At 44.9% G+C, this 26,748-nt stretch overlaps 1 protein-coding gene across 1 annotated transcript in view; it reads left to right on the plus strand.

Moving 5' to 3' along the window:
• The first annotated feature begins 14,954 nt into the window (after positions 1-14,954).
• The window catches only part of INKA2 (inka box actin regulator 2), a 39,174-nt gene continuing 27,380 nt past the window's right edge, over positions 14,955-26,748 (plus strand). Inside the window, exon 1 of the mRNA XM_075853876.1 lies at positions 14,955-15,252. Within this exon, the coding sequence (XP_075709991.1) occupies positions 15,208-15,252 (45 nt within the window). The 5' untranslated portion in view covers positions 14,955-15,207. The remainder of the gene's footprint in view (positions 15,253-26,748) is intronic.

Here is a 26,748-nt window from a genome sequence, read left to right on the forward strand (position 1 = left end):
ATGCTCTATTTTCGCCCGGGTACCCGGCCGCCCGGCTCCCATAGAAGTCTATGGGGCCGGGTAATACCCGGCCATCACCGGGATGTGTCCCGAGTGACGGCCGGGTTTTCCGGCTCTTGCGCTCTATCTCCTCCTCACAGCGCAGAGTGCATGTGAGGAGGAGGAGTTGATGCCATTCTGACGAATGGCATCGCTGTACACGGTGTGGCAGGGCCGGGGTGTACAGCAGGTGGAAGGGAGCGCTGCGCTGGCTCCCTTCTCCTGCTTGTTAAAAGCGCCCTGGCCCGGCGACACCTTTGATGGCGCCGCTAGTAGCAGCAGCTGCTGCTGCTGCTGCTACTACTGTAGCGACGCCACTATAGCAGAGCGGGGAGGTATCTCCCCGCTCTGCTATGTGCTAGCCGCACTTAGCTCCTTGAAGGAGCGGAATCCCCGTGTGTTCGGGGATTCCGCTCCTGGACAGAGCGCTTGATGTCTCTGTCCATATCTGGGCAGTGACATCAGGGGAAACTCCAGAAGCGGAATCCCCGAACACATCGGGATTCCCCTTCAGGAGTTGCCGATGATGTCACTGTCCGGATCTGCCCGGCCCGGCACGGATGCATAACTTTATGCAAACCGGCCGGGCAGAATGCCCGATTTTACTGGCCGGCACTCGGGCTCGGACGCGACCCGGTCGTGTGAATCCCGCCTTAGGGATTCACAGTTGGACCCCCACATAACATCCTAACAATACGCTCTCACTTCCTATATTGGAAGGAAACCTCTAACACTAAGGCCACCTGCACACGGCCGTAGCTGTGTGTACGGTCCATGATTACGGCACGGATAGGCCACAGAGTGTCATCCGCGGGCTGTCCACAATCACGGACTGTGCACACAGAAGATGTGCATTCATTTCAATGAGCCCGGACTGCAAATGCGGACCATATAATGACATGTCCTATTTTTTTGTGGTACAGGCAATGCACGGACCTTGCAAACCACAGTCGTGTGCATTGGCCCATACGAAAGCATGCATTCTATACTATCTGTAATTGCAGATAGTACACAGCCGCAAAACTGCGGTTGTGTGCATGACACCAAAGGCTCCTCTTATACTGGACTAGAAGCTTGGCTGTCTACATTACAATGTATTTAATCTGAGGTTCAAAAGTCTGTAATTCCCACAGTTAAGAATCCAATAAGGATTCCATATTACATTGTAATCTGAATTTAAGCATTAGTGCTGAGTTTTCATGGTCCACACTTTGGAGTGTTGCAAGAAGTTAACTTTTTCTGAATTTGGATTGCATGTTTGGAAAATACCATTCGTTTGTCATGAAGGTAGTCCCACGGATGCTAAAATAATAGAATTTTCTGAACTATCCTAACAAGCAAACTGGTTTTGTTAGCCCTGTGTTAGGAGATAAGAGAATTGATACTAAAATACTTAGGCGGGATTCACACGACCGGGTCGTTCCCGAGCCCGAGTGCCGGCCGGTAAAATCGGCCATTCTGCCCGGCCGGTTTGCATAAAGTTATGCATCCGTGCCGGGCCGGGCAGATCCGGACAGTGACATCAGCTGCAGCTCCTGAAGGGGAATCCCCATGTGTTCGGGGATTCCGCTTCAGGAGTTTCCCCTGATGTCACTGCCCAGATATGGACAGAGACATCAAGCGCTCTGTCCAGGAGCGGAATCCCCGAAAACACGGGGATTCCGCTCCTTTAAGGAGCTAAAGTGCGGCTAGCACATAGCAGAGCGGGGAGATACCTCCCTGCTCTGCTATAGTGGCGTCGCTGCAGTAGTAGCAGCCGCAGCAGCAGCAGCTGCTGCTACTAGCGGCGCCATCGAAGGTGTCGCCGAGCCAGGGTGCTTTTAACAAGCAGGGGAAGGGAGCCAGCGCAGCGCTCCCTCCACCTGCTGTACACCCCGGCCCTGCAACACAGTGTACAGCGATGCCATTCGTCAGAATGGCATCAACTCCTCCTCCTCACATGCACTCTGCGCTGTGAGGAGGAGGAGATAGAGCGCAAGCTCCGGAAAACCCGGCCATCACTCGGAACACATTCCGGTGATGGCCGTGTAATACCCGGCCCCATAGACTTCTATGGGAGCCGGGCGGCCGGGTGCCCGGGCAAAGATAGAGCATGTCCTATTTTTTGACGGCCGGATTTCCCGGCCGTCAAAAAATCGGTCGTGTGAACGGCCGACACCCGGCCGGGAAACCCTGCCGTGTGAATGAGGCCTTATGATGTTAGTCAGATTAAAAGGGTTTGTTTGCTTTGGGCAATTCCTTTTTGTTAATGCCCTTTTACACTTTGCAATTATCGGGCAGACAGGGCATCGATCAGCAGATGAACGAGCAAATGCTTGTTCATCTGCTGATCGTATAGTTTTAAAAAAACTAAAATGTTATAGATGTCAGCAGCACATCTTCCTGAGACGCGCTGCCTACATGATAATAATTTATGGGGATGAGTAATCGGAGTAACGACCTTTCATCCCCATACATAGGACAGGAGCAAACGACCACCAATCAGCTATGTCGTTGATCGGCGCTCGTTGCATCGGCCAAAATTGGCTGGTGTAATAGGACCTTTAGAAGGGCTACCCAAGGACATGCTGATCACGAAGTGTCCCACTGCTGAGACTTAAAAAAAATTCCGTTCCAGGGAAAATAAAACATGATATGGTGCTCAGAAAATCAAAGGGCCATCCATTTAATACATGGATGTGCCGGGTTCTGTAGAGTATGAGCTGCTCTTTGTAGTCACTAATAGATCACTGGGGACCCCCCTCTTTTACATCAGAATGGCCTAATTTTTCTAGATGAGACAAAATGATTAAAAATTATTTTCATTTTCACAAATTTTAAACCAATGCCGTGTTAATCGTAGCAATTTACACTATTTTCTATTGTTAAAAAATAAAGGAAAGCTAAGTTTTTCCTGCACTCACATTTAAAGTCTACCTCCAGATTTTGAAAACTCCAGGCATGTTTTAGAAATTTGACAGATATTTTCATTGGTGGGGTCTCAGTTTTAAACTCGAAGACGCATCTTTCAATATCCGCTAAGTTTGACCTGTAACCCATACATCTTTGCAAATACTTTGCTTTACTTATTTACTGATTTTTCTTCTATATTGATGCCTGAAGCTAGATTTAGAAGTCTTCTTACCAGACAGTTACATTTAGGAAATGTTCACACGTGGCGGATTTTTGGAAGAAAATCCATTCCATCCATCCCAGAGGTTGGACCTCCATCTATCGGACATTTATGGCATATCCCGTGAATATGTCAGAAATGTCCAAGATGGGAAAACCTCTTTAAGTTGAGATGCTGCATGTCTGACATCAGAGTATTGGTAAACCGTTGTCTGTTTGCAAGGGCACCTAGCAGAGTTTTGAAAGGAAGAGTCTATATGAATGGAGAAAACAACATATACAAAAGCACAGTATGTTCACAACCTGTGCATATATTTCCATTTTTTTTAAAAAAGCCAATTCACACTTTGCAAAAGAGTCTTGTTTATGTATCTTTGTATCTAACCATAAGTCATGCTAAACTAAACCACTCCGACTATAATTTTCAAACTATTATTGTATTGTTCTTCCTCTGTTGAAGTAGTAAAAAGTTAATGTGTTATTAAAGTGTATCTATCACCATTATTTGGTTTGTTATTGGTATTGGTTTATGATATATTCCCTTGTGAACATTCAGGTAAACTATATGTTTAACTTTTTTAGTGCCACTTAAAGGTTAACATGTAGCCCACAATTCCGTTCTGTATGACCTCCAACCATTGGGACACAGACAGGTTGGTATATGTCCCAATAGTTCAGAAATAGTTCAGTCAAAGGACAGCTGCATCCTTCTAATGCAAAGATAAGGCAGCTCTGTGTGGCTCCCGTGCTCTGATCATAGTTATTAGTGCAGGTCTTGGTAGGTACATGAACGCACCTTTTGTGGCTGCGCACATGTATCTTCTATGTCAGGAATAAGAGGAGCGCTGTGAAGCACAGGAGCAGGGACAGGTAAGTACTAATGGTGCACTGTGCGGTTGGCAGTAATGCGGGACACTGTGTGCCTGATACTTTTATGGAGGAGCACTGTGTTGTTGACACTACTGATTGGACACTGTGAGGCTGACTCTTTTATGTGGGCGTCATCTGAGAACTATGAGCCCATCTTCAACTGCCATCTTTCCGAGAAGAGCCAAAACTATCCCACTATAGCTGAAGAGGCACTGCTCTTGGCTGAACACTACTGCCCCTTTGTTTCAGCGATCGGTGGGGGGTCTCAGTTCCGGACCCCTACTGATCAAACCTTCTGACATATCGCTATGACATGTCAAAAGTTATGTTAAAGGATAGCTACTCTTTAAAAAACCTAAATTCAATTGAATACAAAGTTAAATTATGAGCCCATGGATTCCTATGGGTCCCGTATTACAGATATATACGTGCAACGCAGATCTGTAATACGGCCATCAACATTAGCCTTAAGAGTAATTTCTACGAAGTATAAAACTCTACTTATTAATATAACTATAAATTGATACAACTAATGTTGTTGGATTGATAAGAAAAATACCAGAAAATTTCAACTATTTCAATGCTTAGATTTTACAGTTCTGAGAATCTGTACTCGTAGCTTAGGAGGTGGGTAGTATTTAACGAGTAAATATCATACGGCAGCATTCTTGCTAGTTTTAATTAGGTAAGTGAGATTAATGCTAATTATAAATGAAAATTACATGCTGCGCGCTGCTGTCTGGGAGTCACAAAAATATATTACCAGGCAAAGTGCTAATTATTTTTCAGTAAATTTTTCCCCAAGATGTTTACATCACCTAATAAAACCAGGTGGCTGCTAGCAGAACTGGAAAAATAAAACCTTACAATGACCAGAAATCTGACTTCATCACTTTCTAGGATCCCCTGCTGCCCCTTTACTATATAGTTGAGGATGTAAGGAAGATGGTCAAATTATCGCTATGCAGTCTAACAACTGTCATTTTCTGTCCCTTTCTAGAATATCCCTAGTAATCCTCTATACAAACAGCTGAAGGAAAGATGTGAAGATGTGGGATCAGCAGAAATGTTATTCCGTCACATTCCTGGGTGGAGAATGGGATTCTGGCACGGTCTCAAAAGCAAAGTGTACTTGGTAGCAAATGTCTGTAGGTCAGGGGTAAGTACATCTAGAAATAGGACTGCAAGTGTTAAAATAGAATACAGGGAGGTCTGTGTAGACTGCACAGAAGATTGTCGAAACCAATGAAGATTTAGATCCATGAACAACGGTTATTGTTGATAAGGCTTATTCACCTTTGGTCATGTATAATAATCTTCCCGAAATTACCACACCAGACTATTCTATTTCATACAAGGAACCACTGCCATCTTTGAATTCTGAGAAAACTGTAATCAAAGATGTTGTCTAGTAAATAAATCTTAATTCTAAAAAAATTCTGCAACTTTCATATGTTCTTTCTGTATCATTTCCTCACAGGGCCGGGACATAGAACTCCAGTATATATTCAGACGCAATACCCCTAAACACAGACCTGAGCAAGAAAAAAAAAAAGACTACATTTCTTCACCACTCCCTAGACTTCTTCTGTGCTAGGCTTCGCCGTACTGGATCTTGACTCCGTCCAGCGTCAGGATGTTGTGTGGACCTGGAAGAGAAGAATACCGGAGAGTGAGATGCAGTGAGTTTTTTGTAAATCATACTCACCGATCCCCGTGCATCCTGTATCAGTGAGGAGACTGATGGAAACACTCATTGGTTAAACTCTTCCATCAGTCTGAAGAGGAAGTTGCTCATTGGTCAACGAGTGTTCTCCTGCTGGGTAAGTGGCGGCGTTAGCAGGCTTTAATTCTACATGGTACACCTCCTTACAACATTTGGTGGCACAATGACGCAAAAACTGTTTTCAATTTTCAATAAAATTGTGCTTTCCCCCTTCATCCACCATAGAAGTCCAATATGCAAGAAAGATACAAGGCACCACTGGTTACATTTTTAAATGCTTTACATAGCAGTGACATTTTGGCATGGAGGCCATCCTCAAGCTGCATGAAAGGCCTGCATGCCGAAACGTCACTGTTAGGTGCTTTTCTCCTCCACAATAAAGCATCAACAAATTGAACTTGCAGTGCCTTGTATCCTTTAAGGAGCAAGACAATTTTTGCCTTAAAGGGTAACTAAACGTTCAACAAACTTCTGATATGTCATAGTATTCAACAAACTTCTGACATGTCATAGTGACATGTCAGAAGTTTTGATTGGGATCGGTCGGAGCACTGAGACCCCCACCAATCTCTGGGAACAAGATGTGCCTAGAGCACATTGAAACCAATTTCCCAATTGCTAAACAATGTGGTTAAAATATAACTTTTATTATTTTGCTATTAAAGATGTCCATGGGGACATAACACTCAGCACAAACGGTTAAAATTAGTAGCCAATATTGCTTCAGCACACGCTCTGTATTCACTCGGTCTGCATGTGTTGCCAGACGGAGTGTAAAATACTCAGTTGCCAAGTCTCGTGTCAGCAGCTGCAGACTGCCGAGCTATAGTGGATACGATGTGGTATGCGTGCTCAGAATTGCCAAGCAGGTTAGGCTTTTTAAAATAATAGATTTAGCCCCCCCGACATGTTTCACTGTCAACACAGCGTCCTCAGGGGATCAAAACGGGGCTAGTGAGCGCGCGTGTAGATTGTCAGTCCCTTTAAAAGTTTGCGATTATCCTCACACAGGGTTCACCTGTGTAAGAACCAATTGGAGCTCAGTACAGAGACCGAGCCTCCACAGTGAGAGATTGACACATGTATTGGCCAATATGTGAGCCGTATGTGTGACCAATAGGGCTGTGTTAAGTGCGCATGGGCACTAGCAGCACGGCTGGACTTAGTAAATTTTCTTGCTTTGACACTGTTTTCGGCGCCTGCGTACAAGAGGCACCGATGATCTTAGTCGATTTTCAAGATTGGTAGCTGCATGTGCGCATGTCTAGGCACTTAGAAAAAAGAGATCACTAGATGAATCTCTGTAATAGAGATATACCATCCAGTTTGACCACTATAAGGAAGTATAAATAGCCTACCAGGATGCAGATCACGTTTACAGGTAACATGATCACAGACAGGCTTGGTTGAACGTCCAGAGATGACTTGGACAGTATCTGAAATAGGGGTCTGAGTGTGTTAGGAACATAATGGTACCGTATTCGCAGTCATATTTAACTAAGTACTCCGAAGTTTTAGTGCGCATGTCTAGGCACTTAGTGAATGCATCAGCAGGGAGTTCTCCTACCGATGGGGTACGTATTATAATAAATGCATATATTTTCTATATTACAAGTCCACCTATACTTCCACAAGGAATACGGCTCAGCCTCACTGTATTGGTTCAAGTAAAGGAAAGAGGGGAGAAGACCACAGGGACGGACAATTAGTCCAATGGACATAATAGACTACTTGAATAGTCAATGTAGAAATATATTGTCTCTTTTTTCAATGAAGATAAGCATTGGTCTTAATGACCAGATGACAGCTGTCAATATATATATATATATATATACATATACATATGTATACCAATTGTGGCATTAGAAATTAGGGCGATTATAGAAAGGCTGCAAAGGTGAATCCCTCATTTAGCCCATTTGGGCTTAGGGATCTGAGCCTATGAATCCATTTTGCTTCTTCTTGCAATAGTTTTTTATCAAGATTCCCAGCTCTGGGACCCAGCTTAACTTGGGTAATGCCCCAAAATTTAAGAGCATTGATGTTTCCTTGGTGGTGAAGTCTAATATGTTTAGAGAGAGGTGTATCCTCCTTCATATTGATCGTACTTTTGTGCTTCGAGATCCTTCTGCGGAGTTGTTGAATGGTCTTGCCCACGTATAATTTTGGGCAGGGGCACTGTGCGGCATAAACGATACCACTACTTTGACAATTAATGAATTGTTTTATGGTAAAGATCCTCCCATCAACTGGGTTGGAAAAGGTTTTGGTCGTCGGCATCAAAGGGCAAAAGGAGCATCTGCCACAGGGAAAGGAGCCCTGTATTGGGGGCGGAAGCCACGTTTTTTGTTCAGTTAATGGTCTCGAATAGTGACTATGTGTTAGATATTCACGGAGGTTCTTACCTCTCCGATAAGTGATGTTGGGAGTATCAGAGATTGTGTCACAAATGTCACTGTCTGTTAGTAAAATAGACCAGTGTCTCTTTAAGATATTTTTAATTTGATATGAGCAATTATCAAAATTCCCTATGCATCTTATGAGGGAAGATGGTTTATTAACAGCCGGAATGGATTTATCATTCTCCTTTTTTCCATGTAGCAGATCATCCCTCGATGTTGCCCTAGCCCTAGCATAGGCTCTATGCAGGGTTTTCTTTGGGTATCCGCGCGCGAGGAACTTTTTATATAGTGTATCACATTCTAATTGGAAGGTGGTTTCTTCAGAGCAATTTCTTTTTGCTCTCAAGTACTGTCCGATAGGAATACCTTTTTTGAGGGCCGGCGGATGGAAGCTTCCCCAATGCAGGAAACTGTTTGTTGCAGTTTCTTTTCTGTAGATATTAGTTTGTACTGCCCCACCAGGATCCAGGGAAATTTTTAGGTCCAGGGAAATTTCATTTAAAAAGGTATTCCTATCGGACAGTACTTGAGAGCAAAAAGAAATTGCTCTGAAGAAACCACCTTCCAATTAGAATGTGATACACTATATAAAAAGTTCCTCGCGCGCGGATACCCAAAGAAAACCCTGCATAGAGCCTATGCTAGGGCTAGGGCAACATCGAGGGATGATCTGCTACATGGAAAAAAGGAGAATGATAAATCCATTCCGGCTGTTAATAAACCATCTTCCCTCATAAGATGCATAGGGAATTTTGATAATTGCTCATATCAAATTAAAAATATCTTAAAGAGACACTGGTCTATTTTACTAACAGACAGTGACATTTGTGACACAATCTCTGATACTCCCAACATCACTTATCGGAGAGGTAAGAACCTCCGTGAATATCTAACACATAGTCACTATTCGAGACCATTAACTGAACAAAAAACGTGGCTTCCGCCCCCAATACAGGGCTCCTTTCCCTGTGGCAGATGCTCCTTTTGCCCTTTGATGCCGACGACCAAAACCTTTTCCAACCCAGTTGATGGGAGGATCTTTACCATAAAACAATTCATTAATTGTCAAAGTAGTGGTATCGTTTATGCCGCACAGTGCCCCTGCCCAAAATTATACGTGGGCAAGACCATTCAACAACTCCGCAGAAGGATCTCGAAGCACAAAAGTACGATCAATATGAAGGAGGATACACCTCTCTCTAAACATATTAGACTTCACCACCAAGGAAACATCAATGCTCTTAAATTTTGGGGCATTACCCAAGTTAAGCTGGGTCCCAGAGCTGGGAATCTTGATAAAAAACTATTGCAAGAAGAAGCAAAATGGATTCATAGGCTCAGATCCCTAAGCCCAAATGGGCTAAATGAGGGATTCACCTTTGCAGCCTTTCTATAATCGCCCTAATTTCTAATGCCACAATTGGTATACATATGTATATGTATATATATATATATATATATTGACAGCTGTCATCTGGTCATTAAGACCAATGCTTATCTTCATTGAAAAAAGAGACAATATATTTCTACATTGACTATTCAAGTAGTCTATTATGTCCATTGGACTAATTGTCCGTCCCTGTGGTCTTCTCCCCTCTTTCCTTTACTTGAACCAATACAGTGAGGCTGAGCCGTATTCCTTGTGGAAGTATAGGTGGACTTGTAATATAGAAAATATATGCATTTATTATAATACGTACCCCATCGGTAGGAGAACTCCCTGCTGATGCATTCACTAAGTGCCTAGACATGCGCACTAAAACTTCGGAGTACTTAGTTAAATATGACTGCGAATACGGTACCATTATGTTCCTAACACACTCAGACCCCTATTTCAGATACTGTCCAAGTCATCTCTGGACGTTCAACCAAGCCTGTCTGTGATCATGTTACCTGTAAACGTGATCTGCATCCTGGTAGGCTATTTATACTTCCTTATAGTGGTCAAACTGGATGGTATATCTCTATTACAGAGATTCATCTAGTGATCTCTTTTTTCTAAGTGCCTAGACATGCGCACATGCAGCTACCAATCTTGAAAATCGACTAAGATCATCGGTGCCTCTTGTACGCAGGCGCCGAAAACAGTGTCAAAGCAAGAAAATTTACTAAGTCCAGCCGTGCTGCTAGTGCCCATGCGCACTTAACACAGCCCTATTGGTCACACATACGGCTCACATATTGGCCAATACATGTGTCAATCTCTCACTGTGGAGGCTCGGTCTCTGTACTGAGCTCCAATTGGTTCTTACACAGGTGAACCCTGTGTGAGGATAATCGCAAACTTTTAAAGGGACTGACAATCTACACGCGCGCTCACTAGCCCCGTTTTGATCCCCTGAGGACGCTGTGTTGACAGTGAAACATGTCGGGGGGGCTAAATCTATTATTTTAAAAAGCCTAACCTGCTTGGCAATTCTGAGCACGCATACCACATCGTATCCACTATAGCTCGGCAGTCTGCAGCTGCTGACACGAGACTTGGCAACTGAGTATTTTACACTCCGTCTGGCAACACATGCAGACCGAGTGAATACAGAGCGTGTGCTGAAGCAATATTGGCTACTAATTTTAACCGTTTGTGCTGAGTGTTATGTCCCCATGGACATCTTTAATAGCAAAATAATAAAAGTTATATTTTAACCACATTGTTTAGCAATTGGGAAATTGGTTTCAATGTGCTCTAGGCACATCTTGTTCCCTCTATATTCAACATATACCTGCCAATTGCTAGGGTCTCCTAGTATCTGTTCCCCACCAATCTCTAAAACGAAGCGTCAGAAGCGCTCTTGCGAGGGATCAGCCGCTTTGTGTCTGATCGGCTTTTTCCGGAAAGCCGATGTATCGGAGTACAGCCTCACAGACTTTCTATTGAGTCCGTACACCGCTACATTGATTTCTGGAAAAAGCAGAACAGAAACAAAGCGGCCGAGCACTTCTGCTGCTTCGTTTTAGCGATTGGTGGGGGTATAAGTGCTCGGACCGATCCCAATCAAAACTTCTGACATGTCACTATGACATGTCAGAAGTTTGTTGAATGTTTAGTTACCCTTTCTGAACCAAAAAAAAAGTTTTCGTTTCAGCCGTAATATTTTTATTGTTAAAGCTACGTAGCTATTTGAAGCCTTGTTTTTATATAATACGAGTTGTATATTATTTCGGAATTATTTTCACACACATATATGGTAGTGTTTAATGTATATACAATTTTTATAATGAAAGAATGCAAACAAAACTAAATTCTGCCATTTTTTTTGTACTGTGTTTTGTCTTTTATTAAATAAAAAATATTGCTTGTTTATTTTTGAAACCGTAATTTACTGTCTCATGCCTATATGAGAGTACATCAATGTCTGTGCATGTAATATGCACAGGCATCTGTTAGCTAAAATATGCCCTAAGGGACTAATACTAGACAGACCTGGTGGCCTTTATAATGATTTTCTAGGAAGTCCCAGCCATCTTTCCCAAGTTATAATGGCTTACAGATATTTGACTTGCTTTTTATTGCTTGTTATTAAATCAGTCCATTTCTTAGCATCCAGTAAGGCTTTATGCAGTGGACGTTACCTCCCTTGTATTTAAATGTTCCCCATAAATCATATATGTATTTATCTGTATGGTCACTTCTTGGTCCTTTGAGGAATCTGCATCAAAATGAAAGCGGAATCAAAAGGCATGTTTTACATGGGCAGATATTTGCCCTTGCCGAGCGCTGATAATTGCAGGTCGATTGACGCTCGTTTTAAGACCCTTTACACGGGTGTTTGTAAACCGTATGGGGTTAAACTATCATTAATACGATGGTTTGGTCCCCATATAGTTTACATAAATGTCAGCGGCACAAAACGTTTGCTCGTTCGTCGGCTGATCGCAGTGCAATGATCGGAAAAGTGCATTCATACAAGGCTTTTAACAACTTTTGTTACATGGGGTGTTTATATGTGGCCAATATTTAATATAATAAGGTTCCTTAACTATGGCACTCATTGATTATAATCTCATCACAATAACTTCATCAGACAAATTAAGATCCTGGAACGATTTTAATTTGTCACACTTTTTTTCAGAAATGAGAATTTCCATTTATAGCAGAAAAAGTGGGTACAGCTTTCAAGTTGCACTCTTGAATTAGTTAGGATATAGACTAGTGCTCTGTTCAGAAACAGAATGCCATGTTGGGGCATACGGCGCCCATTACACTAGTATGGATATCAAATGAAAATAAACATTATTGGGCACAATTACTGTCATTTTGCTCTGTTCACACATTTGCCTTTTAATTATTGTACTCTGAAAAAACTAAATTTTGCATTAATGGGTCCAATATTCGCATATAAAATATCATTGATGTCCAATAGGCTAATAGTGTATCTGACAATAGAAACAAAATAAACTGAAATTCATCTAAAACAAAATGATTCCCTATATCGCATCTGTTATGATAAGAGATAATTTGGGGGCATGAATTAAAAATTTTGGTCTTTAGCTAAAAAAATCTTACTAGTCTTATCATAGGTAGAAGATGAAAGAACTTCATTAGATAGGACCATAGGCGCAAGAAAAAAAAAATCTTACGCTAAATCCTTCTCCCTGATGTAAGCTAATAGCATGGAATTATCAGAATTCCCAGTATGTGCAGGGTTAATAAAACAATTACCAGCAGTCACGGCAGATGTTATGGTGTGAAAGGCTTAATTCATTTCCTTAGTGTCTATGATTCATCTAGAAATGTTATTTAGATGTGTTTATTGCCATGACGACTTTGAAACCTACGGCTTTGATTCACCATTCCAATTTTCTTTTTTATATTCTGCCGAATTCTTTCTGGAATTCACTTCTTTATTAAATACAAGGAAACAGTAATGTGATGGATTATTTTTAGAGTATGTTTAAGTATAATCTCATTTGATTAGATTAAATTGTGTGAAAACATAATCAATATTTAGTACACTCAACGTTTAGATTGCAAAATGTATGCATATTATGTAAACTAAGCCATTCTGTACACCAAGTGATAAGAAAATTGCTTACCCTTCATATCCCTGCATAGATAAAAATGCTGAAATTTAGGAGGGAGTGGTCTATAGTACATGCTGACTGTGTGGTACTCTGTATTCGCCTCTATATGCCCACGGGCTGGGTATAGGTTGCGGCAATTTGATGCCAGTAAGATTCTTAGGGTGATTATGAGCCGCTAAATCCTTACTTGACTGACAGTTTAAATGCCAAGTGTAATACACAAAAGTATTGGGCAACCTGCACATTACACCTACAGGAGCTTTTACGACACCCCATTCTACATACATAGGCATTAATATGGAGTTGGTCCACCATTGCAACTAAAACAGCTTCCACCATTCTGGGAAGGCTTTCTACAAGATTTTTGTATCTGTGGGAATTTTAATCTATCCATAAGAGCATTTGTGAGGTCAGACACCGATGTTGGACGAGAGGACCTGGCTCGCAATCTCCGTTCTAGTTCATCCCAAAGGTGTTCTATGGGATAAAGGTCAGGGCTCTGTGCAGGCCAGTCAAGTTCTTCCACACCAAACTTACCCAACCATGCTTTTGTGGACCTTGCTTTTTGCACTGGGGCACAGCCATGGTGGAACAGAAAAGGGCCTTCCCCAAACTGTTCCCACAAAGTTGGAAGCATACAATCGTCCAAAATGGCTTGTGATGCTGAAGCATTAAAATTTCCTTTCATGGAACTAAGGGGACCAACCCCTGAAGAACAACCCCATAGCATTATCCCTCCTCCACCAAACTTTACAGTTGGCACAAGTCAGCCAATTAACGTTCTCCTGGCACTCACCAAACTTAGACTCGTCCATCAAACTGCCAGATAGAGAAGTGTGATTCATCACTCCACAGAACACGTTGGCGACTTTTATGTACTACACAACTCCGCACTCAGCAACCCCACTCTGTAACTTCATGTGGTCTGCCACTTCGTGGCTGAGTTGCTGTGATTCCTAAACACTTCCACTTTACAATAATACCACTCAGAGCTCATTGTGGAATATCCAGGAGGGAAGAAATTTCACAAACTGACTTGTTACAACGGTGGCATCCTATTATAGTACCACGGTGGAATTCAGTGGGCTCTTTAGAACGACCCATTCTATCACAAATGTTTGTGTAAATCAAGACTACATGAAATAATATAGATATATTTGGTATCGCCATGACCGTAACAACCTGTACAACAAATGTATAACATTATTTATGATGATCGGTGTATGGTGTAAAAAAAAAAATATTAAAACTGCTGCGGAACTGCTTTTTTTCTGCATTTTTGCCAAAATAAAAATTGATATAAATTAAATGATAATGTATTTGTACCAAAAAATGGTACCTACATAAAGTACAACTCGTCCCGCAAAAAACAAAGTCTCAAACAACTACGTCATTCAAAAAATAAAAGAGTTATGAGCGTCGGGATGCAAAGAGGGAAATCTAGAAAATTGTTCTGTCCTCAAAGCCAAAATTGGCCGTGTCCTTAAGGGGTTAAGTTATAATTCTAATATACTGTATTCAGCTTGTGAGTTCCATGTAATTCTTGTCAGGTCAGCACTGGGTAAACGTGAAGCAGTACAAGCAAGGAAGCAGATATAGGATGTGTATTGTCTCCAGCACACAGAAGGGTGAAGTGTGCTTTAGCAACCCCCTCTTGTGGGCTTCATGTTACTCATCAGCAGGGCTTGTCTATTATTATGAGGGATGAGCTGCCATTGGCTGAATGAAGAACCAACTCTCCCCGCACATTGCTCTCAGCTCTGGGAAAGATTGCTTGCTAAGAAAGCAGACTGTCAACTACTCTATTCTGAGCTGCCAAATGAGGAACTAAGTGCAGGAACAGAAGCCCAAAGTGATGATCCTGTCCTGAGGAATTCAATGGACATTCATTTATCAAACCTTCTAGATCATAATAAATAGTATAAGACTAAAAGCTGAAATAAGCCTGGATCTAAACAATGTGCTACCAGGGCTGGAGCACCAACTGCTGACATTCCTAAAAGGCAGGCAAATGGACTCCTACAACTGAGCACATTTATGAAGAATATGGACCAGTACCTTAGAAGACTGAAGCAGGAGATGGTAAGAAATCTTCTGAACACTCAAGAAATGGATAGCTCTACATGTATAAAGCTTCACTACTTATGTCTTTGTCACCCATTAAATGGGCAGTACAGCTGGGGCACACATTAAGTTTACAAAATGTAAATATTATATATATATATATATTTTTTTTTATTTATTTATTTATTTTATTTATTTATTAAATTTAGCAATAATGTTTTTATTTTACAGGCAATCTTCAGTTTTTTCATGTTTATATTTCTACTATGGATTCTGTATTCATAATAGTATAGAATGTATACACAAAGAGTGCAGATGTCTCGTCAGGCTGGAAGCCTTTTTTTTCTTTGCTGGGAATGGGGATGTGCCTTGTATGAATGGACCATTAGCTATACTAGTGTAACATTAGTTGCTTATATAATTCTAAATATTAAACAACTAATATAAAGTAATATTTAAACTAATATGACAAATTTTAGGTTAGTATGTGACAAATATGTCACATAAGGACGAAGGATATAAAATATACTGCACATTGCGTGGCAGTGGTTTATATAACTAAGTGCCAGGTTAAATCACCAGTGCCATGAAAACAGGACTAATACTGCCATAATACTTACTAAAAATAGTGCCAACCCGTAGCTATAATACCACTATACAGTGCCATAGAGTACCTACATAATTCTGATATAGTGTTTATATAATAGTGTCATGTACTGCCCAAATAGCAGTAAGATATAGTAATGATACACTTTCCAGAAAAGTTTTCTAAAGGGCAGTACTTGGTGCAAATTGACATGCTTCCTTAGGACGATTTGGTGAATTTGGAGCATATCAGTTAGGCTCTGTTCACATCTGCGTTGGAGCCTCCTTAGCAGATTCTGTGCTGGACTATTTTGTCTGCCAAAACGACGGACAACATGACGGAAACCCGACGGTACCCTTTTAAGACAATGGGCGCTGTTGGTTTTCATTATGCCACGGATCCGGCAGCTTCGGTTTTTCGTTGTTCTGCTTCTATGACGGAGCAGAACAATGGAAAACCCAAACGCAGATGTGAACAGAGGGTTATACATTTTTCCAAAGAAAATCTGTAGATTAAATTTTATGCCTGGGTACCAATGAATTCAAGTATATGAGAAAAATATGCAGACATATAGTATTAAAGAATAATGAAATGAAGAGATGTGACCTCAGTTACCTATGCAAACAGGCAGACAACAAAGCAGAGATTGTGGGAAAGGGAGCATTTGTGGTGTCTAAGTTTAGAAGCTTTCTTTCTGGCATGCACCTGTCCCGATCTGGACTGAATGACACCGCTCTGTTCTAATGAGAAAGCTAAACACACATTGACAGAAAATTCCAGGGCTTTTGTGATGGAACAGAACAACTGCAGCAGCAATGCTTGGATAGAATAGGTTGGGTACTGAAACTTCGTTATTTTCATTTATGATGGTGTTTTCACAGACGTTTTAAACTGGTTTAAACTAAAAGAGTCTAATTTGAAGGGGAAGTCCATTTTCCACAAGATAAACATTAATGGTGATCCCTTCCCTGGGACCTTCACATTGTCCTAAATGAAGCAGGTCTTGATATTCTCTGAGGTGCCATGACCCTTTTCATAATTTTAGTAACATGTACAAAACGGTCACTATACATGCATGTCAAGAAAACCGATCAATGTGTAGATTTTATGACATGCAGGGGGCACAATAATGAAAAGTTGTCTTATTCCACCAATTTTGTGTTGGCAAAATGGAGCAGATTTTTATTGGATGTGGGACATGTTCAGAGAAATGGGTGATTAACAAGAATACAGTGGACTTATAGTCCTCTTTCTGGGGAGCGCTCCTCCTGCCTCCTCCCACTTTCTTCTGAGTGACAGCTGTTGATATATACTGTCAGCCATAACTTGAGAGAGAAGGGTGGGAAGAGTTAGGGTTAAACGCTGCTCTCATGAATATGGCAGACTTATAAGTATGCTTAACAGAATTGACTGTAAAATACTGCCCTTGAAGGGGCTGTCGAAAGAGTCGAAAAAGGCGTATTCTTTTTTTCTAGAAACGGTGCCACATCTGACCATGGGCTGTGTTTGGTATTGTAATTCATTACAGTTCAAGTGACCAGGGCAGAACTGCAATACCAGACACAGCCCATGGACATACGTGGTGCTTTTTCTGGAAATAATAAAAAAAAGACCCTTTCTTCCAGCAATGGAGAGCCCCTTTTGTCCAGGGCAGCATATTTTAATTACAACTCAACTTTACAAGAGAGATTTTTCATATTCTACTAAGCATGGTTCCAAGATGTGAAAGCCAGTGGTACTATATAGTACATTAACATACCGTGTTAATGCCAGGGGCAGGACAAGCTCTCTTGGAACTTGAGGCAGGATTTTCAAAAGGTGCCACTCACGACCCATGCTTGGTTCTTGATGTTCTGCATAAGAGCTGTCATTTAATTGCAACGTGTGTGTGTGTGTGTGTGTGTGTGTGTGTGTTTGTGTGTGCGTGTGTGTGTTCTTCCCCAGCAATTACTTTTGTGCTAATTTATAATCATTAGTTTACATTCTCTTTATCTCTCTCCACCCTGCACGTGTGCAGTTCTCCATATATCCTTAGTAGGGTCCACAGACTCCTGCAGTTCCGCTCCCTGCCCCATTACTCACTTCAATTTTGCAAGAAACATAGCTGGTAAGCCGTACAAGAAATGCTCTATTGGAAAAGACAATATGCACGTTAGTTCTCCTTCAGGAGAAAGAATATCTCTCTAGGGTCACGGATTGGAGGTAACTTCCCTATAAGTCAATGTTTGAACTGCACTGTACAGAAGAATTGAAAAAAAACCCGAAACAGCTGTTGCCTTCCTTTTGGAGGAGATTCTGGCCTGGCTAAAATCCATAGTCATGTTTCAAGGTTCCTTTGTGGCTCATACATTGACTTACAGGGAAGCTACATTCAATAGGTGGCACTAGAGAGATTGTTGTCCTTCTGGAGAAGAACTTTCTTGCATATTATCTTTCTCATGGGGCTTTGCCTGTGAGACTCCATACCAGCGGTGTTTCTTTAGTGAGAATCAGCACCTCCTGAGCGCTACATTGAAGACCTCTCACCCAGCACGCCAGCACCATTCTTTGTACTGATGAGGAGCAGAAACCCCAAAACAGCTGTCTACGGATGGGTTTCTCTTCCTTATTCTGGCTTGGCTCACATCCCTAGTCTCCTATAGGCAGCACTAGAGAGATTTTTTTCTTTCTCCTAATGGAGAACTAACTTGTACTTATATTCTATAATGTAGAAAGGCTATTCCTGTGTGACAAGTGCCATTCGCTCACCAATGTGAATAAGGGAAGCGCTCATCAGCTACCACATTTACGACGGCTCAAAGATTGCGTCCAATTGGTTGGACAAATTAGCAAAAACAAAAATCCATACATTTTGCCCCCCCCTCCCAGCTTTCCCTCAATGGTGCCCTAGGTGGACATCAACTCCACCTACCTTTCATACCAGCTCTGGTTGATGCTGTTGCAAGTGCCAGTAATACTATGCCAGCCACTATGCCCACTTTTTGAGAAGCTGCAGATCATGATGCCAGTGAATCTTTGTTGATTTTGATGCTAGTGATACATTCCAAAAGCCAGTACTTTGCTAATCGTAAAGAAGAGGCTGGACGCAGCTGCAGGCTTGAGGGAAGCCGACATGACCGTCCTGGTAGGGAAAGGGTTAATGTTAAGAGGTGAGGGAAAGGTGAAGAAGCTGAAGGAGGGACGGGGAGGAGCTAGGGGGGACGGGGGGGCCGTTACTGCGCTTCCCGCTGTTTCTCGGCATTGAGCCGGAAGCAGCGGGAGGAGTAGTACACAAGAAGCAAAGCTCCCCGTTGCCCGGCTTTTTAGTATGGCAGAGGCCCTGATTTTAGAGCGGCTGCGTGCCGCTGCTGTGCACCACGGTCCCGGATGGCTGGAGGAGACCGTGGCTGCATTAACGCGGATCCCGGACGCCGTTTCGCCACGTCGGGCACGGCGTTCGGGGTCTGTTGTAAGGGACAGGCTCCCCTCCCCCGGCCCCCCTACGAGCATGGCTATGGCGGCGGGGGGGGAGTCGGCAACAACCGCTCCTGCGCTGGGCAGGCAGAGAGCGGTAGCAGGGGTGACGGCGATGCAGGCTGTGTCGACCCGTCCCTCTCGGCGGTCCCGACCTCCAGAGCGCCTGAGTCCGGAGGTAGTCCCGCGGACACGGCGTCGCAGAGGGAGCCCGATCCCGGACGCTGCAGGCCAGGCAGCTGGGAGGACCGCCCCTTCCCAGGCCCTGCGTCCTGGCAGGAATCCCAGGCCGCGACGGGGTCCGGCGGTAAGCAGGGAGTCGCAGGCCGGGCTCCCTGTCACCCCTCCCCCATCAGATGGAAGATGTCAAGAGCAAGGTACGGCCGCCCCGCATGGTGATGTTCCGGCCAGGGGGCAGGCTTCGTCAGGATCGTCTAGACGGACGACTAGATCTGCAGCGACGTCGAGGCAACAGGTCCGGTCGGAAGTCTGGGTCCCGGCGGTCGGGCGGCAGGTTGCCGGCCCATCGGTCAGCGCGTCCTCATCCCCTTTCCGAAGAGGTCGTTGGGAGGGACAGTCGTCGGCGAGAGAAGAACTGGAGGAAGGTGAACTGGACGTTTATCGTCGAGGTCAGGATGGTCCGGCTGACGGGAACACAGCGCCTGTGCAGCCCGGTGAGTGTATAACTCCTTTATTGTCTTATCCAGCGATTTTTATGTCGGGTGTCGGCGGGGGGGCTGCTAGCATAGCATCGGGGGCCGGTAGTGGCGCGGGCGGACGCGACGGAGCGGGTTTGGCAGATTTAGTGGGTTGCTTACGGGAGCTGGTGGGGCGCCTGGATAGGGCCGCGGCGCCGGTAGTAACGGAAGTGTCCCCTGCGGTAGTTTGGGAAGGCCCCAGGGAAGTGGGATCGTTGCAGGCGCGTCCTGTGGTGGCGGTTAGAGAGGCGGTCGCGGTGTCGGTGCAGACTGAGGCACAGAAGGACGGCGATCGAGTGCGCATGGACGATCGTGCTCGGGGGGAGGTGTATGTTTGTTTTGAGGGTCCGTTGGGGGCGCATTTAAAGCAGGAGGTGCGTGATCGGATCTGGAAAGATGAATATGTTGAAATTTTTTCTCTCTTGCCGCTGGCTAAATTCAATTTGGATAAGAGCAAGCGGGATGAGAGTAAAAAGGACGAGGAGGAACGGCGGCGGTATAGGCTTATCCCGCAGACGTTCGTTAATTGGTCGCAGGCGTTCGCCATATTGGCTAGTGTGATAGGGGAAAAGGCGCCGGAAAATTGTTCGGCGTTATTTTGTTATTTTGATGCTATTGGGGAGGCTCATAGGGCGTATGGGGGTCAGGCGTGGCTGCGATATGATGAGCAATTCCGTCAGCGGAAGGCGGTTCGGCCGGCGATTCGGTGGGACCAGAAGGATATTGCTCTCTGGTTACGGGTTACGGTTCCGGTTAGGCAGCCCTTTCCCGGGAGCGGTGGCCAGGGAGGCCAGACTAGTCAGAGTGGACCAAGCGGCGGGGGAAAGGCGGGGTTTTGCTGGCAATTCAATGAAGGCCAGTGTAAGTTCGGGGCCACGTGCAAGTTCAAGCACGTGTGCTCCGAGTGTAATGGTGCATCACACGGGGCGGCAAAATGTCTGCGAAAAAAGAGGTCCGGGAACCAGCACGGGGCTGGTCAAGGGGGTGTCGCCGGTGAGGGTGGAAAGGATGGCCCCTTATCTAAATGAGTATCCGGATAGGGCGGCGGCTAAGTTGCTTTATGAAGGGTTTAGTGTTGGTTTTGTTATTCCTCCGCCTCCTTATGAGGTTCCGGTTACGCGGAGAAATTTAAAATCGGCTTACGTGCATGCGGAAGTCGTGTCGGAAAAGTTGTTAAAAGAAGTTTCGTTGGGGCGCATGTCGGGGCCATTTGTGGAGTCGCCGGTGAAAGATTTAGTTGTGTCCCCTTTGGGTATTGTCCCTAAACGCGAGCCCGGAAAGTTTCGTTTGATTCAACATTTATCGTATCCCAAAGGTTCGTCGGTAAACGACGGGATTGATCACGAGTTGTGTTCCGTAGTTTATACCTCATTCGATAAGGCGGTGGGGTTAGTGCGGGCTGCGGGTCCGGGGGCGCTGCTAGCAAAAACCGACATCGAGGCGGCGTTCAGGTTGTTGCCGGTGCATCCAGAAAGCCAACGGCTGTTGGGCTGTTTTTGGAATGGGGCCTTTTACGTGGATCGGTGCCTTCCGATGGGGTGTTCTCTTTCTTGTGCATACTTCGAGGCGTTTAGTAGCTTCGTGGAGTGGGTAACGAGGGGAGTATCCGGGGTCGATTCGTTGATCCATTACTTAGATGATTTTTTGTGCGTTGGCCCGGGGGGTTCGCCGGTTTGCGGTAACTTGCTTCATGCCCTGCAGAAGGTGGCGAGGGATTTTGGGATCCCTTTGGCGCCGGAAAAAACGGAGGGCCCGGTAGCGACGATTTGTTTCTTGGGAATCGAAATTGACTCGGTGGCAATGGAGTGTCGGCTCCCGGCGGATAAGCTGGGTGCTTTGAGGCTGGAGGTGCGACGGGCTTGTAGAAGGAAGAAAATGTCGTTGAGGGAGCTTCAGTCGCTGCTGGGGAAGTTGAATTTCGCCTGCCGGATTATGCCGATGGGGAGGGTGTTTGGTAGAAGGTTGGCGGCGGCAACGGCGGGAGTGCGGGCGCCGCATCATTTTGTGAGGCTCAAGGAGGAGCACCGAGCTGATCTTCAGGTTTGGGATGACTTCTTGGGCCAGTACAATGGTCGCTCGCTATGGATGGCCCCAGCGCAGGATACGAGTGATCTGAATATTTTCACGGATGCGGCTGGGGCGGGTGGCTTTGGAGCTTACGGGGGAGGTCCGTGGTGCGCAGGTCAATGGCCGGCTAGCTGGGTGTCCAGTGGATTGACGCGGAATCTGGCCCTGCTCGAGCTGTTTCCCATCGTGGTGGCGGCTACCATTTGGGGGGACAGGCTCAGGGATAAGAAGGTCCGTTTTTACTGCGACAACATGGGTGTGGTGCTTGCCATTAATAACATCACGGCGTCCTCTCCTCCGGTAGTTCAATTGTTGCGACATTTAGTGTTGGTGTGTTTGTCGCTGAACGCGTGGGTGGTGGCGGTGCATGTCCCGGGTGTACGGAATTGTGTTGCTGATGCTCTTTCTCGCTCGCAGTGGGACCGGTTTCGGCAATTGGCTCCGGGAGCGGAACGTATTGGTTTGGCGTGTCCGGATTATCTATGGGATCTGGTATCGGTCCCGTAGAGCAGCTGTTACAAAGGTCTTTGGCGGGCACGACGTGGAGGGCTTATGCTGCTTGTTGGAGGCAGTGGGAGGAGTGGGTAAGAGAGTTGGGTGATGTCAATACGGATAGAGACAGGTTGGTGGCACTTTTGTATTGGTTAGGGGATGCCTGGGAGGCGGGGTTTTCAGTAGCGAAGGTGAACCGGTTTATATCCGCGGTGGCGTTTGGGCTTAAGTTGCGGGGCTTGCGGGATGTATCGAAGGAATTTCTGGTATCGCAGGCTTTGAAGGGGTTGCGCAGAGGTAGGGTGGAGGCGGATAGTAGAAGGCCGGTGTCGTTTGCTTTGCTGGGCTTGTTGGGTGGTTCATTGGCATCGGTATGTCGTTCTTCAGATGAAATGGATTTGTTTCGGTTGGCTTTCTCGTTGGCGTTCTTCGGAGCATTTAGAATAGGTGAGTTGGTGTCGCCAAGTACTAAACAGGCAGGGGGGCTGAGATCTGGGGAGGTGAGCCTTTTTGCAGATCGGTTGGAGGTATGGTTGCGTAGATCAAAAACTGACCAATTAGGGAAGGGAAAACTGATAGTTTTGTTCGCTCTCCCGGGGTCGGTCATGTGCCCAGTAGAGTGCATGCGTGGTTTTACAAAAAACAGGGGGTCTCCAGATTTGCCTTTGTTATGTCATGTGGACGGGTCGTTCTTGTCCAGGTTTCAGTTTGGAGCTGTTTTTAAAAAATGTTTGACGGCGGTTGGGGTTGCGGCAGGCTCATATTCATCTCATTCCTTCCGGATTGGCGCAGCAACGGAAGCAGGGCGCTGGGGGTTGGATGATGAGGGGGTGAGGCGTATTGGTCGTTGGGAGTCTAAAAGGTTTAAGTCCTATGTCCGCCCCCATATGTTGTAATTTTGTTGTTTATGCTTGCAAATGTATATGGTGGTGCCTAACTGTGTTTTCCGTTTCAGATTCGCCTCCTTGTCTGGTGTGGTTGATGGGTCATTCGTACGTGCACTGGGGGGCTTTGAGGGCGGACGTCCGCCCGGATGGTCGCCAGTTGCGCATTCCGCGACAGGATGCGGTTGTGCATTGGCTGGGGTTTAGAGGTATGTCGTGGAACAGGGTGTTGGCGGAATTCCAGACATATGTGCGGCTTGATAGGGTTCCGGAGGTTTTAGTGTTGCACGTGGGTGGGAATGACTTAGGAGTCCGCCCTTTTCGTGAGTTGGTGCGGGATATCAAACATGATTTGTTGTGTTTGTGGGTATCTTATCCCAAGTTGGTGGTAGTGTGGTCGGACATAGTCCCAAGGAAGCATTGGCGGTTAGCTAGATCGGTGGAGAGAGTCAATAAGGCTCGGATAAAAGTTAACCGGGCGGTGTCCCGTTTTGTGGCAAAGAACGGGGGCATTTGCGTGAGGCATAGGGATTTGGAGTCAGGATTGGGGAATTTCTGGAGGAGTGACGGGGTTCATCTGACCGAGGTTGGCATTGATATTTGGAGCTTGGCTATAGCAGAAGGCATAGAAAGGGCGGTGGTGGTGTGGAGGAACTCACAGGCTTAAGGTGGTCAAGGCCTGTTTCGCGGTGGCGGGGGGAGTCCTTGAGGCCAGTCAGTACAAAATGGTGGGGGGGTCGCATCGGGGGTATGCGTCCCCCAAAAAAGGTACATGGTTGAAGACTTCATCGGGTGTTATCCCTTTGAAGTGGTCTTCTGGTAGAAGGTATGTCACTTGAAGGCTTCATCGGGTGTTATCCCTTTGAAGTGGACTTCTAGTGGTCGGTATATCACTTGAGGGCTTCAACGGGTGTTATCCCCTTGAAGTGGACTTCTAGTGGGTGGAGCCATCTGCAGAGGTGAACGGTGCTTCCGAGCTGGTTTACGGCTGGAGGTAATTAGTGGTTTGCAGATGGCTAATTCGGTGTGTTCTTGAAAGGAACATCTGAAGGGGCTTCAAGGACTTCCTCTGCTCGGGTTAATGTTAACGTTTAATGGTTATTTATGATTCTGACCCATGTTGGGTCATGTGAATTATTAGGAGGAATTCTCTGGTGGATTCCTAACTAGTTATCCGAATGTTTCGGATTTAAATTGTTTTTATAAAACTGTGAAATTAATAAACGGCTGCTGTGGCCATTTCACATCCAACCTCGGTGTCATGTGTCGTTACTAAATGGGGGTGGGGGATAGTATGGTTTAAGGTTAACACACGACTCTACCTAGGCAGGTCAAGAAGAGGCTGGACGCAGCTGCAGGCTTGAGGGAAGCCGACATGACCGTCCTGGTAGGGAAAGGGTTAATGTTAAGAGGTGAGGGAAAGGTGAAGAAGCTGAAGGAGGGACGGGGAGGAGCTAGGGGGGACGGGGGGGCCGTTACTGCGCTTCCCGCTGTTTCTCGGCATTGAGCCGGAAGCAGCGGGAGGAGTAGTACACAAGAAGCAAAGCTCCCACCCTCCCACCCTTGTTTTGTTACTCCTTAGGTCTTCTGTACGTCCGTATATGAGCGTTGTGTTTTATTTTGTGTGTTTATTTAACATGTTTTTCTTTTTTCCGGAGTAGGTTCTGTTGTCATGGCAGCTGGCGGGGGGAGTCCTTGAGGCCAGTCAGTACAAAATGGTGGGGGGGTCGCATCGGGGGTATGCGTCCCCCAAAAAAGGTACATGGTTGAAGACTTCATCGGGTGTTATCCCTTTGAAGTGGTCTTCTGGTAGAAGGTATGTCACTTGAAGGCTTCATCGGGTGTTATCCCTTTGAAGTGGACTTCTAGTGGTCGGTATATCACTTGAGGGCTTCAACGGGTGTTATCCCCTTGAAGTGGACTTCTAGTGGGTGGAGCCATCTGCAGAGGTGAACGGTGCTTCCGAGCTGGTTTACGGCTGGAGGTAATTAGTGGTTTGCAGATGGCTAATTCGGTGTGTTCTTGAAAGGAACATCTGAAGGGGCTTCAAGGACTTCCTCTGCTCGGGTTAATGTTAACGTTTAATGGTTATTTATGATTCTGACCCATGTTGGGTCATGTGAATTATTAGGAGGAATTCTCTGGTGGATTCCTAACTAGTTATCCGAATGTTTCGGATTTAAATTGTTTTTATAAAACTGTGAAATTAATAAACGGCTGCTGTGGCCATTTCACATCCAACCTCGGTGTCATGTGTCGTTACTAAATGGGGGTGGGGGATAGTATGGTTTAAGGTTAACACACGACTCTACCTAGGCAGGTCATGCCAAATAGTAACAATATTGTTCTGATGCTACCAGAGATGCTATACAGTACCATTTCTACTCTGCTCATTTAAACTCTCTGTCTTGGTAAAATGGTTTCTGTCATATTTATCTAACCTAAAAGTAAATGCCAGTATGCCATCAGCTTTAGATTTATAGTTAGTCAAATTATAATGGCCATGATTTGAACAGCTCTCTTCTTCTCTCATGTTACTCCAAATGACAAGGAGTTGATGTCCACAAGTAGCGACAGCCTAGGAAGCACATGTAAGGTGACAACCTGTTTTTGTAGTGTAATAGACTTATGCATGTTTTTAAAAAATAAAATGCCGAAAGAGTCAATATATGTCTTGTGCTCCGCAGGTGACATTCTTGAGATTTGTTTTGGAAAGGCTGAACTACAGTAGTCTTCATTTCATTTAGTTTGGAAAGGTTACTATTATAGTGTTTAAATGGAGCACCTTAAAAGCCATCACAGAAGTCCAGTAACTAGAAAGTAGAATAAAACCAACCTAAGTGGTTTATCCAGGATTTTAAAATTGATGGCCCATTCTTAGGCTAGTCCATCAATATAAGATCGGTGGGGGTCCGACTCTCGGCACCCCCGCTGATCAGCTGTTTGAATGGGACACTGGTGGAATGCCTCTCACAGCTGCTATGGCAATACCTCTCGCAGAAAGTAACGGTGTGTGCTGTACGAACAGAAATTAAAACTTTGTTAACAATGAAGAGCCTGCATCTCTGGTACGAGCGCCACGGCCCCTCCAAACAGCTGATTGTCGGGGTAGTCATGAGTCGGAGCCTCACCGATCTAATATTGATGACCTATCCTAAGAATAGGCCATCAATTTTTTAATCCCGGATAACTCCTTTAAACTTTTGTACTAGGCTTCATGACTGGGGCTGCATGGCAACTTTAAATTGCATTCAAGTTGCATGAATGTCGCATTCTTTGAGGGAAAAGCATCACATGAAACCATATCAGAATGTCTATAATTGTCACAATGTTG

Source organism: Rhinoderma darwinii, chromosome 2 (assembly GCF_050947455.1).
Source record: "Rhinoderma darwinii isolate aRhiDar2 chromosome 2, aRhiDar2.hap1, whole genome shotgun sequence".
Taxonomy (NCBI): domain Eukaryota; kingdom Metazoa; phylum Chordata; class Amphibia; order Anura; family Rhinodermatidae; genus Rhinoderma; species Rhinoderma darwinii.